General features: G+C 41.1%; 1 protein-coding gene across 1 annotated transcript; it reads right to left on the bottom strand.

Moving 5' to 3' along the window:
* Nucleotides 1–89: 89 nt before the first annotated feature.
* Nucleotides 90–733, bottom strand: LOC124405859. The gene is made up of 2 exons (XM_046881115.1): nt 653–733; nt 90–459 (listed from the first exon to the last, which is right to left on the bottom strand). The coding sequence occupies exons 1-2, from the start codon at nt 666–668 to the stop codon at nt 95–97; spliced, it is 381 nt and encodes a 126-aa protein (XP_046737071.1). The 5' UTR covers nt 669–733; the 3' UTR covers nt 90–94.
* Between the last annotated feature and the right edge of the window lie 12,099 nt (nt 734–12,832).

The following is a 12,832-nucleotide window of genomic DNA, read 5'->3' as shown; positions in this document are numbered from 1 at the left end:
CCGGAAATCGTGCGGCGAATTGACGTCTCGTGCAATCTCCGTACGAAACCGCGCGAGCATTAACTTCACATGTCTGATCGGCGAAACCTCCTCTTCATCCGCTTCCTCTTCCTCTCGAGAGAGGCGCCCGTTCTCTCGCTCGCTGCTGACTTCCTGCGCGGTCCAGCGCGGATACGGTACTGTCGATCGGCACCAGCATCGTCCGGCTGCTGGAGCGCGGCTCTGGACCGATCAAAGTCTTTCCGATCTCCTCTCTCTCCCACTCGAGGCTGCATCGCGCTGCTGCAAGACGCCGACGCCGACGAGACGCGACGCCGAGGTGCAGGACACTCTGACGTAGGTGGAGCCAGACGCCGCGTTTTCGTTGTCGTTGTTTGTCCGCCGGTCGCCAGACTCTGTTGACACTGCTAATTTCCCTCTTTATTAAGGACGTATGGGCAGTACACTCAGGGCAAAAATCTGATGGAACATAAACGTGGCAAAACAAAGATTCGCACATTTGTGTGAGAAATGAGATATTTTTTATTACGATCTTACATTTATTTAACAAGATATCGACATTCAAAATTCAGGGTTAAAAAAATATTTTTCTCGATCACAGACTTTTTTTTATCCAATTTAATTTGATTACCTTCAGTTTCGGTTCTCGAACCTTTTGTTTGACGCATTTTCGACCTGACTGTACGTCCCACGCATCCTTAAGTCTGATCAGTGTTCGGGATGAGTACACGTAGCGTCGACATATTTCTGTGAACCAGAAGGTTTGCTGATTTTTTTTTTACCTCTTCAACTTCGAGCGCAAGCTTTTAAAGGATTTTTTATTTCTTAGTTTCGCGTTACGATCAGATTTTTGCTATTTTTTTAATATTTTAGAGAAGGAATTGAAGAATTTTAAACCACAAAACAAACTCGGATTCTCTTGACAACAAGAGTATTATTATTGTTTTTTTTCTAGACATCAGACAATAATACATATTTTGCTGAAATAATAATCTCGAGCTTGTAAAATATTTGTTTGATTTGTGGAATGCGATGCGTGTGTAAACCAAGGGAAAAAACAAAAAGGTAAATAATAAATGGGAGAACGAAGAAAGAAATAGGCAAAACATATTGCAGTGTTTCGAATTTCACATGCAGCATTCAAATTCCTAAAATGGAAATTCTTTTTCTCCCGTAGTTATCGAGGAATTAAGTCCGAGGTGAAAATAGGATGAAAACTAATTGAGCAAATCTGAATTCCAATTAAACTGAGGATAATTGAGAAAATCGTTTAAAGAAAAATAGGTAGAAACAATATTTATGACAGAAGAAAAGAGGTCAAAGAAATCCGATCTCACCTTGATGAAATTGCAATAATTGCTCGACGGTGGAATAAAAGCTCGTCCTGACGATGGATCAGAATTTTTGATTCCGGAACTAATGCGGCTTCAGGTTAAGTTTATGCAGTTTTCATTGCGGCCAGGCTGCTTCGCTGCGTACGTCTCATAAACGCCAAGGGTTGCTGCTTTTTCTAGATCTAGATAGCCTGAACAGTAAATCACCGTTTCCGAGCTGTAATGGAAGCGAAGGTCTCCCCATTTCCGCCATAGTGGTTTTAGATTGTGCCTCATACCTATGCGCACTCTGTATGTATTCGCACATGCATCAGATGAAAGATATGTGAGTCTTCGTTTACGGAATTTAACATGCACTTACCTACCTATATACGTTCTCTCTGGACGCGTGCATGAGTTCGCGGTAATTTATCAGAGAGCACCTTGTACAGCCGTATAATACAAACTCGGACGGCCGACGAGTCGGACTGCAAACATTTGCTTTCCTTGAATTAGCCCGACAGTACGGCGACAGAATATGCGCTGCTGGAAAAAATATGCTACCTATAATTTTATCACAATTTCTTCATATTTCCAGAAAGAATGCTAAGAACTTTTTGCCAAATATCATATGTACGTAAGAGTTTGCGAAAAAAATTGACAAGAATTTACTCAACGATTCGAATTTGCAGTTACGAGATATTTTGAAAGTTCCTAAACTGAAGGAAACGAAAATATTTTGATTTTATTGTCACGTTCTAGAGTGAATTAGTGCAGTTAAGAAATACATATTTTTGACGTCTGTCAGTGCCGTATAAGAGAAAAAAATTCACCACCAAGGGGAATCATTTTCTGCAACAATAAGGTGTCATGTCGGTATGTATGTTTGTGCTGTGAGCGATGACGTAGAATCAGGAACGGATTGCAGCATTTGCAGCGGAGGCTGTAAATTGATATTCTCGACGTGATGAGAATTGGCGGGTTTTCACAATGAACGATTAAAATAAACAGTTTTGACTCGTCCCGTCAGCCGGAGTCTGCGCCCCGCGAGAAACACGTTAGCCTCGTTAGCGGAGTCTTAAGATCCTGACGCCTGATGCACAATTTTATCTTTTACTATCCTCGAGAGGTCGTCGCTGCCAGCCTGCAACGCAGGCGGATCGGCTTCTCATCCCGGAAGTTGCACTCTTTGCGTCGCGGATCGGCCAACATGGGCCGATAATCGTAAAGCACAAAGAAACTCCGACGAATCATCATGTGGGAGCTTATTTTCTTCCATGTAAATAAGGAGGGATTAATTAAACAAGGAAAAAGAGGCTCGGCCGATCGGCGTAAGCGATATGCTGTTACGCCGATTACTTCCCCTCCATTGCTTTCAAAACATCATGGAATCCGTTTTGCCAAATAGAAATCGTATTCGTTGATTCCTTGCCGACTGAGATTTAAATCGTTTTCTAGTTATTTGAGGTTAGAATCGATATCCAACCTCGTCTATTGTATTTTCTTCTTTTTTTCGGGCTCTTAGGAAAAACTTGCCATTTCTAATCACCCAGTTTGCTAAATTACTCAACGCGCGACTGTCTCGTAATCAAATTACGAAAAACTATTGACTACACTTCGATGCTGTAGTGCGTAAAAAGCGTACTTTAATTTAAATCATCCTCCCAGTTTTCTCGTTTGCTTTCGCAATTTATTTTCGCATAATTAAACGTGCTCGGCGTCTGCGAGACGCGGGAATAAAGGCGCGACGAGTGTCGAGCGAGCACCTCTTTGAAAATCTTTCAATCATCGCACACGGAATTAAAGTCAGTGATCCGCTGACCTTCCGCAAGAAATGGACTTTGTTTCCCTGCATGGTTTGCGAATGAAAATCGCATGCATGCAGAGCTGTAGAGGCGCAAAATTCACATTTTAATACCGAGGACTTGAGGAGCGAGGTCCACGGTGTAGATTATTATACGACGCCTTGCCTCCCGCTGCATCTATTTCGAAAAATATCGCGGAGCATTCGTCAGAATATAAGCCGGATCTCGATCGCTCCGGGGATCCGAGCAACTACAAAGGGGAATTTTTCTTACTCCGATCTACGTATCATACATACGCATTATAATATAATAAGTTCTCCCAAGGGAGATAATGAATTTCCTGAGTAGGAATTGTGGCGTGCGCGTTATGCCCCGAACCACCCGGATTTTTCACTATACGCTGGCTGCATAGGTTTTTGCCATGAAAAATAAAAGAGCTTCTCGCATATCGCGCGATCCATCTTAACGTGAGCTCTTGCGAGGCTCTATATATATATATATATATATAGATATAGATATAGATGTATATGTGCGTGTAACATAAGGTACTTATACGTCCGTATAAATTTGCATTTTAGTTCTGCGGAGGGCGAGCAACGCGCGCATGGTTTTCACTGACAAATATGGCAGCGCGTCATTAATAACAAATTCTCAACGGGCATTTCATGCCCTGCGCTGCAGGCAGCTGAAATGCACTTGCAGAGACAGGGCGACGCGTATCACTGTTCGCTGCTTCGAGTCTCTTCATGATTTTATCACCGCGGAGAACGCGACCCGAATCTGTCACCAGGACTGAAGGATTATATCCTTATAACTGGGGCTGTTGAGTATGCGGCTTGCCGGATTAAACGAATGTTTAATCTGCATTGTGGTACCTATGCATTTAATCCGGGCAAACTTCCTCGATGTACAATTACGCTGCACATTGCTTACATTTTTGATAAACGGATTTTCCAAATTATGATCGATCTCTCGATCAAGCTCTGCGGAATTTTCCTACAACTCGTTGATATATATATATATATATATATATATATATATATATATATTTTTTTTTGAAGTTATCGCCAATCACTGACGATCGGTGAAATGAAACTATCCAATTCTCGAAAGAATGAATTTTATTCTTTGTGCTGGTCAATTGAATTTAACTACCCGTATAAGTACACGATGATTTTTCTATAAGTGCTAGAAAAAAAAGTATCAAAATTAGAACATTTTTTATCTACCATGATTTATTTTGTTTGGAAAACTATGTTTCATAAATTTACTGGCAAGGATTTGTTTTTTTATAACGAAAATTTAATGGTTTGTTGGTCAAAATCAATATCAGTGCTGTCTTAAGAAATTTAATATTCAATGGTACCAGTTTAATAAAAAAAAGTGTCCTAGACTGAAACCGATCGCAATCGAAGAAATATGCGTGACTTATCGTCATTATGAAGCAGTCTAGAATAAAAAATTCATGCCTGAGCTTTGGTTTACAATCTTATTGAAAATTAAATAGTTATTAAACCTTACGAATAAATTAATTAGATAAATACGTAGTATGCGACTATGCCATGTTATAAAATAATCGAGGAAGACCAGCTTTTCAACTCACCGACCTCGTTAAGTTTTTTAGAGGTTCATAGTTGTTACACCTTTCGATTCCTATGCTCAAATCTCACTTTCGATATGTTAAAGTCGAAGTAAGCCTCTCGCGTGTGCTTAACAATAATCTGATCACGTCAAGTAAATCATACGTATGATTTATATACTTTCCCGTAATTCATCGGAATACATATACATATAGTGTGTATAAATAATCGGGTAATGCCTAAATCGCAGAATCAGCAAAGCAGCGGAGGCTGAAGGATCAGACTGCACGCAATTGACCCGTTGATTATAATCTCCGACATCGGAATTCTCCTCAGTGTAAAAGCACTATTACCGCGGTAAGTGCAGCCAGGCCGACGTGCATGTCGCGTGAGTATCCTCGCTGCTCGGAGGTCAAGCCGAGTTCCCTGCTGCAGTAAATTTTCGCAGGATCTCTCGTGTTTTCGAGGCGTTCGAAGCTGTACCCGGAAGTAAGAGCTGCCCTAATCCCGACCCGAGGTCGTCGCGTTTTCCTGCCCGAACCTGCACGCGCAGGGCTTAGTCGAAAATAAAATGAGAACAAAGCGAGAAAATGTCCAGCGTTGCGTAGCAGCGGAGGAGATAATAAATTGTTACGACCGTTTTAATGATTTCTATTTACAGCGGTTTGAATCCGCAATAAATTCGCAGCAAGCGATTGCGTCCCTCGACTTACCGGCTTGACTGTGTGCACCGGTGTTATTTGTGCGCGCCGATCTCGCAGCGGACGTCTCAGGGATTCTATTATGTCGCAGCGTCGTCGTCGTCGTCGTACCGTCGTGTCTCTCTTTTCCTATTAAAGACACCCGGTTATCCGATTATTCCTCAGAAAAAGAACTCCGGAGGTAGATTTGACGGCTCTTTTTAATTGCAGCGCGGGGCGACGGCGAATCATTCCGCTTTTATACGTATATATATATATATATGTAAGTTGTAAATAATTCCGCGCTGCAGCGCAGCAGGAAGTCCGCCAAACTCTGACCCAGGCTCCCGAATGGGGAGAGGAGAGAAAAAAAATAAAAAATAAACAAGTGGAAAAAAAAACCGTCGCAGATGAAGGGAACAGCTGATCTTCGCTTCAAGGCGCCGGCCTCAAGAGGCACTTCCAAGGCCTTCGGCTGTGAGGTCGTTTTAGGAACCGTGGGCCGAATTTAATTGACGTTAAGTGTCGATGTGTATGATAATGATAACTTGACTGGCTGCAGGCATGTGGAAAATTCTGTTTCCCAATAAGCGGGATAAATTAAACGTGAACATGTCGGGAACTTTTCATTACTTTTTCATCCCGCGGTCTTCCGAGGGTATATGAAATATGGGTTTGAAAAGAAGCGCGGCGAGCCGCCGGCTGCGGAGCGTCAAGATACGCCCTTCGGTTACGCGACTTACGAGAAACTGGCAATCAGTGGGCGCGGATACCTAAATATGTCCAGGACGCGAACGCGTAGGACCCTCTGAATCAGAACTCGATATGCTGAAGAACCTCGCAGTGTTACACCGAAGAAGACCAGCGAGGTGGTTGAACCCGAGAAACCTCGGGCGAACGACGCGAACCTGGAAATTCTCGGCTCGTACTAACGTCTCTTATTTTTCCGCGATCGAGGAGGTGAACTGATGTAAATAAACCGTAAATTGTTCCAAAGAAGACTTCAGCCTTCCTGCGGTTAAACTATCTTGGGGAATTTTTATTCCCGAACTCGAACGTGAGGCTCCCCGAAAATTATACTTAGGTACACCTGATTTTCAATTATTCTAGTTACTTTGTTTCAGGTGCATTTTACTCCAGTCTTTTGAAATTCTGAAATGTTATAACGAAACCTTTGTCGAACTTTGACTTTTCTTTCACAATTTTTCCCAAAGTTTGACCAAAAAGTTTTCTAAAATATCTTCGCAAGATTATTGTATCAATTATCGGCCTTCTCAGTCGATTTAAAAGAAGTCTTCACAATACATTTGAATACCAATTTATCCACAAAATTCACCGTCAATTTTGATTTCCCGGTACGGGTAACTTTAAAAACATATAAAAACATTCTGTAAAATCTTAACACCAAACGTCTCAGTGTTCAAATTACATGAAAATAAATTTGGAGTAAGCAGAGTGTATAAAAAGTTTTTCAGAATGTTTTTAAACCGCTGTTGAAAATTTCACCAGAGTTTTAGCTTACGGGGCATTTTGCGGGGATAATTAAAATGGCCGTCGAGCTGATCAGCCGTGTACGTCGAGTTTGCGGATGTATAGAAATAATCGATGTATCACGGCGGACTCGCACGTATAACGCTGCACTCTACGAATCGTTCAAGGTTTTTTTCCACTCGTTGATACAGGTGCGCGTGGATCAGTCAGTCATTTGTGCGATTCGGGTAAAGAAATAGGCGATCGTATTATACACACGCGGACGCATAATTTGACACATTGGGTAATTGCATCGACGTGATTTAAATTCCGGCGCCGAGTACGCGTGTTTTGACGCTCCTAATACCTACGCACGTTTAATGGGTATAATTATACGTCGAATCGAATCGCAATCAGCCCTCCGAGTTCCGGACACCGCTTTTCCAAATTAAGAATCACTTCTCGAGGCGTCGACCCTGTGTGACAATGAAACGCAGGCTAGTAAATTATGCTACAATCTAGCTAAAAAACGTATGAATGTATTCAGTGCGGACTGAAATACCGCAGGTTCAAGCCAATTATAATCTCCGTTCTCATCACTCGTTATACAGCTGAGAATAATTTATGCTGATGATGAAATCGACAGGTTTCGACAAGCTTATTTTTCACCCCATATTTATACTTACATGGCAATGGACCATTAAGCGATTGACTATCTTCGGAAATTCATCAATGCTAAGTCTGCTCTGTTAGATCATCAAATTTGTGAACTGTGATAACCTCCGGTTCACAGCTTCTCAAAATCACTACGGATTCCTTCCGGCAGTTGTTTGACATTGAGCAGGTACTCTTGTATATTTCACTGCCGGATCAGTGTCAAATAAATTCTGTCTAATAACCATTAATTTGGCTCCAAGATATGATAAATTAAGAGCATAATTATGTACTCTTTTTGACGTGCTAATTGTCCCACTAATAACACTTGATTTCGATCAATATAGAATCGGCATTCGAAAATCTGAACGTTGAATGAAATTGACTTTTTTTTTTAAATAACTTTTAGCAAAACACGTTGCTATTTACGAAAATCCTACCTCCAGCGATACTTCGAAAGGACTCGCCGATCGCGGATCGTGAGAATCCAGTTAGGCCTAGGCCTCCAGTCTCAACATTCTCATGCTTACTTACTCCTCTACTCTTTTACTCACTTACCTACTTACTTATTGCTTACAGTCGTCGCTGCAGACACGCCGCTGCAGCGAACCTCTGTAATTTACGACTCTTAAAGCCGTATAGATATACAATAGAAACGGCTGCCTGACTGACTGATTGACTGCAGTTACTCTGACTTTACTGGACGAGTCGTTCGCCACACAGGATCTAAACAGCTGAGCTAATAGTCTTAGGCAGAAACTGAACCGTGCCTCATTTCTTGTTTCCAAACTTTTCTCATCTATTTGCATGGAGATTCGCAATGATTAATGCGAGTTTAATCTTGATCGTTTCGATTTAACCACAATTGCGCACTTATTGCATACTTATTGGTGTAGATTTGCACGAACATCCTGTTGGAAATGAATCATTAAACGTATCTGGAATTCCGCAGAATGCAGGGTACATAATTGTTCCGCGGAACAAAGGAGGTGGTAAAAATAAAGGGTAACAATAATTTAGTTTATAATACACATCGCTTTATATAGACACGCGGCGCAGCTTTCTTCCGCAAAAGAACAGAAACGTGAACACGCATCACGGGAAATATTCGCACGGTTGGTATAATTGCGCGAATACCGATTCGGTTGCATCAGTAAACTGCACGATATAGTATCTCATGCGACTTCCGCGAATGTATGATCCGCTTGTCTTACGTATCTTTGTAAAATTAGACCAGGTGTCGAGTTTCGTCACATTACATGTATTACAAGCAAACGTAGGAGAGCGAGACGAAGCAATTATGGCGTACAGAAGAACATGACTATCATCGCGGTGTTTTCAAGTAAATTATACAAATACAGGCTTACAGAGATCTCAGTGCAGGCTGTGCGATTGAAATTTCTTCCCATGGAATCCATATGCCGCAAAAAATATCGACCAAGAGGTGTTTTTAAATTAAATACGGCCAAACTGAAGCGCTGGATTTGCTGCCGCCAGATGTCGCGGCGTCAGATTTTCGTTCCCGATGACAAAGTTTCATCGCTCTCAGGTTACGATCACGGCTCGCGTTCTACGTCCTTCTTCACGTGCGTAATTACAAAGGGCGTCGTAAGAAGTGAGCAGCAGCCTCTGGTGTTAATTAAGGTGTAACCCTGCAGACCCGAGGTGTCGGTAGCGCGCGATTTACTTCGGGCGTATATAATAGCAGCAATATTGTGCAAACTGGCGCGTTACACACATGCAGTATGCACAGGTACGCAAGTTCGCGGCCGTCGCGGCATTTGAGATTATAATTACAGGGCAGTTGCTCCGGGCTTTATACGCCTCGACTTGCTTCGGTAGACGGTTTTCTATTTTTATGCTTGTATTTTTTCTTTTTCTTTTACTGGCGGTTTTATTTATTCATTTATTGGTGTTTTTTTTTCATTGCTTTTTTTTTTTTTTTTTTTTTTTTTAACGCACGTTATAGGCACGGTAGCTCACCGTCCGTCAATCACTCCAAGTTCTCAGGTTCGCCATTACCACTGTGCATTTGGGACTACCATGCAGGCAGACTTGTAACATATTGTATATATATAACAGTTGGTGCCCTCGCTCCGAGCTATAAAACTGATTTTTGTGTAACACCTAATAATTCAACAATCGATGTGCATATATGATGGATTTATCACTTGCACGTTTACGTCTCGCAATTTTTGCCAATTTTAATGATAATTTTTTTTTTTTTTTATCTTACTCAAACAATTTACGATACGTTCAAGTAATTCATTCCTTTGTTTGTGCTCTCCTTAAGACAATTTAATGGGGAAAATATTTTTTACATTGGAACGAGTTTGATAAATTGCTGAACGCGCAGCCATTTCAATAGCAGATGAAAAGAAGGCGACGGAAGGATAACGAAAAAACGGTTCAACAAATAATTCAATGTACCGGAGATTAGCCGAACAACGTAGAGATCGCGAACACTTGATCTTTATCATTTGAATGCTAACAAGCCTGCTCGGATTTTTATATTCTTCTCGCCCAATTCAATAGCGATTTCTCGGGGTGGAGAAAGTTCTGTATTATAATTAATACTATTCGGTACTGTTACACGAATCATTCGGGTGAAAAAAAAACCTGTACGATAATGATTGTTTTATAGGGTAATTTGATGCCTTTATTTTAATTCCCTCAGGAAGAAGTGTGTGTCGAATGATGATTGTTGTTATTATACTCATGAATAACAAAAATTATGTATAGCAGCTTGAAAATTGTTATAATTATAATATTAATAGGCAATAATCTGGATGTATAGTAGCATTATTATTTGAACCGAACACCCGTTGCGTATCGTTATTAATTCGTTGATGTTGTCTTGATGCAAAATGTGCGTAGGCGCTGCCCCTGGGCTATAAACACTTACAATTAGTTTTAGACTCCTACCCGCTTCGGTCGAAACGATTTTAACCAAACTCTATTTAAATGGTAATGTTACAAAGTTGAACAACAAAAGAAAAACAAACAGAGGAATAAAAGTGTTTACAGATATGTCAAACGGCTGAACCGTTCAAGTGTGTATAAATAAATACGTCAAGGTTTTGAACAATAGAATTATTAGACACGAATTTTTGGTACTGAGAAAAATATTCACGTTTATTTACATAGATTTATTGCTTGGAATAATGAAACCACTCTGAATAAAAATTAAGCAGCACAAATATGGCAGCCATTTGAACACCACGAAAGCTGTAGTCTTACTGACTGCCTAATTCAAGCGCGTATAATTTCTGTGCTCCATGGTAAACCCGCATATATACAGACGGTGTTTACCTACACGATAAGAAAAACTAACCATGAGATGAATTGCCGGGCATAACCGAGTCTAAGCAATCTGTTACAATCGATACGCAATTCCCGGAAGCCAGATTTGTTCTGTACGGAATGAGAAGAATTTCGTGAGCTTTCACAGGAATTTAGAAGTGAGACTGAATGTATAATCCGTCGTCGTTGGGATAGTAAATCGACTGAGAAACTGGAGTCGGTACATTTACAAGAGAAGCTGATTGGCCAAAGCATTTTACAAAATTTTAAGTGGGACTCGACAATTTCGAATTTCAAATCTCGTCTCGCGTGCTCGACTCTTGTCAATATGCTACTTTAGTGAGTTACCAATAATTTTTCAGCCCATGAATGACAGAACGTGTCTCTAAATAAAAATTCCAAAGTGCTACCGATTTTGGCGTGGATTCTGTGCCTGGGTAAACCGGGTCCCACACCTGACGATGAATAATTGAATTGAATTTCCTGGGATCGATCAGGCTCTTTTAAAAATTTCAATCCCCCGCTCGGCGGCATAAGGAAAACGCAAAGACCGGCTCGCGGGACCGTTACAACGGCGCGTTGAAAAACTCGCAGGAAGGGGTCTCATAGCGGCTGAGCAGCATCGTGTCGGTAAAAAAGATCGTCAGACGGTTAGTTATACGCGTTACCTTTTTCCTCCCTATTTCCCTAAGACGTCAGGGATTAGCCCTAAGCGGTGGGCGGCAATTCCGCAGAGACTAACGGCGTGATTCACCGCGTCATGTCACCTGCTTGGCATTGCCGGATAAGAATTGGCGGCTATTTATAGATATCAGCGAGTTAAAAGCGAGCACTCGCGCCGTTTGGCCTGCGCCTGTCGGCAAAAAAGGTTTCGCGAATCGCCATATCGGTACCTTGTTGACAAAAGCTCATTTTAATCGGCGCGACGCGTATTTTTAGAGCAGCTGTCCGTATAACGCGGCGTTTTTTAAGCTCCGCGGTAGGTAGGGTTGTATTTTTAGAAACATTGTTACGAGTATCCTCGCCCCCGGGCTTCGTGCGCCGCTGCAGGATGCGCTTTAATGAAGAGGGCACCGGTGCACGGGCGTGCAGAGAGAGAGAGACACATGCGCTACGGGCACAAGATGGATGCACCGCGGTCTTTGCGGCCGCGGAATCCGTTGCATTATTTATGGAACGTGTCGCGCTCCATCCGTTCGACGACCTCTTCCAATTAGGAATTATTTACAGAGAAATATCCAACTCGAGAGGCTGACCTCCGATACTATACTTGCGCTGCACGAGTTGGATGAACCAGCGGTACCCTGAGAAAATTTCGCCTGCCCTCTGACCCCGTCGGGTCAGGTTTAGCCTTGTGTCGTTACTTCTCGCTTCTCGGCATATTTTTTTTAAAACCCGATAATTTAATCGGGATATAATAATACGGATAACGGGATAAAGTTTAATTGAATATGGATCGGCGATTTATTCAAATGAGTTATTGGTATCATTTATTTCATTACTTTATACGAATTATGTAATATAATGATAATGTATAATAATAATAATAATGAAAATAATATTATCAATAATAATAATAATGATATATAAATATTTACAGAGAAAGCTTATGGTACTAGTACGACTGTATTGTCTAATAATGTAGTATGATAATAATATTGAACATAATAACAACAATAACCACTAGCGATAAGAGTGAGTCGATAAATCGGGGAGCAGGGTGCGTAAAATTTGAACAAGAAAAGAGAAAGAGAGAGAGACAGAGTAAAAAAAACGGGAAAGATCGTTGACCATGTCGCGAGGTAATACAGGCAGTATTGATAATAGTTATAATTATCGGCATTTTATAAACACAGCGTAACATATAAACAATAATTGTATTAATGACAGTTACAGTGATGACGATTAATCGTTAGCGGAATAATTACTTGTTATAGCAATGACGATCATATTCTACGTTTACAAATAATATGTAGCATGGCGATGAGAAAAAAAAGAAAAGACAGAGAAACAATTAGGAGAAAATC

Source organism: Diprion similis, chromosome 4, assembly GCF_021155765.1.
Source record: "Diprion similis isolate iyDipSimi1 chromosome 4, iyDipSimi1.1, whole genome shotgun sequence".
Lineage (NCBI taxonomy): Eukaryota > Metazoa > Arthropoda > Insecta > Hymenoptera > Diprionidae > Diprion > Diprion similis.
This window is presented reverse-complemented; position numbering and strand designations above follow the sequence as displayed.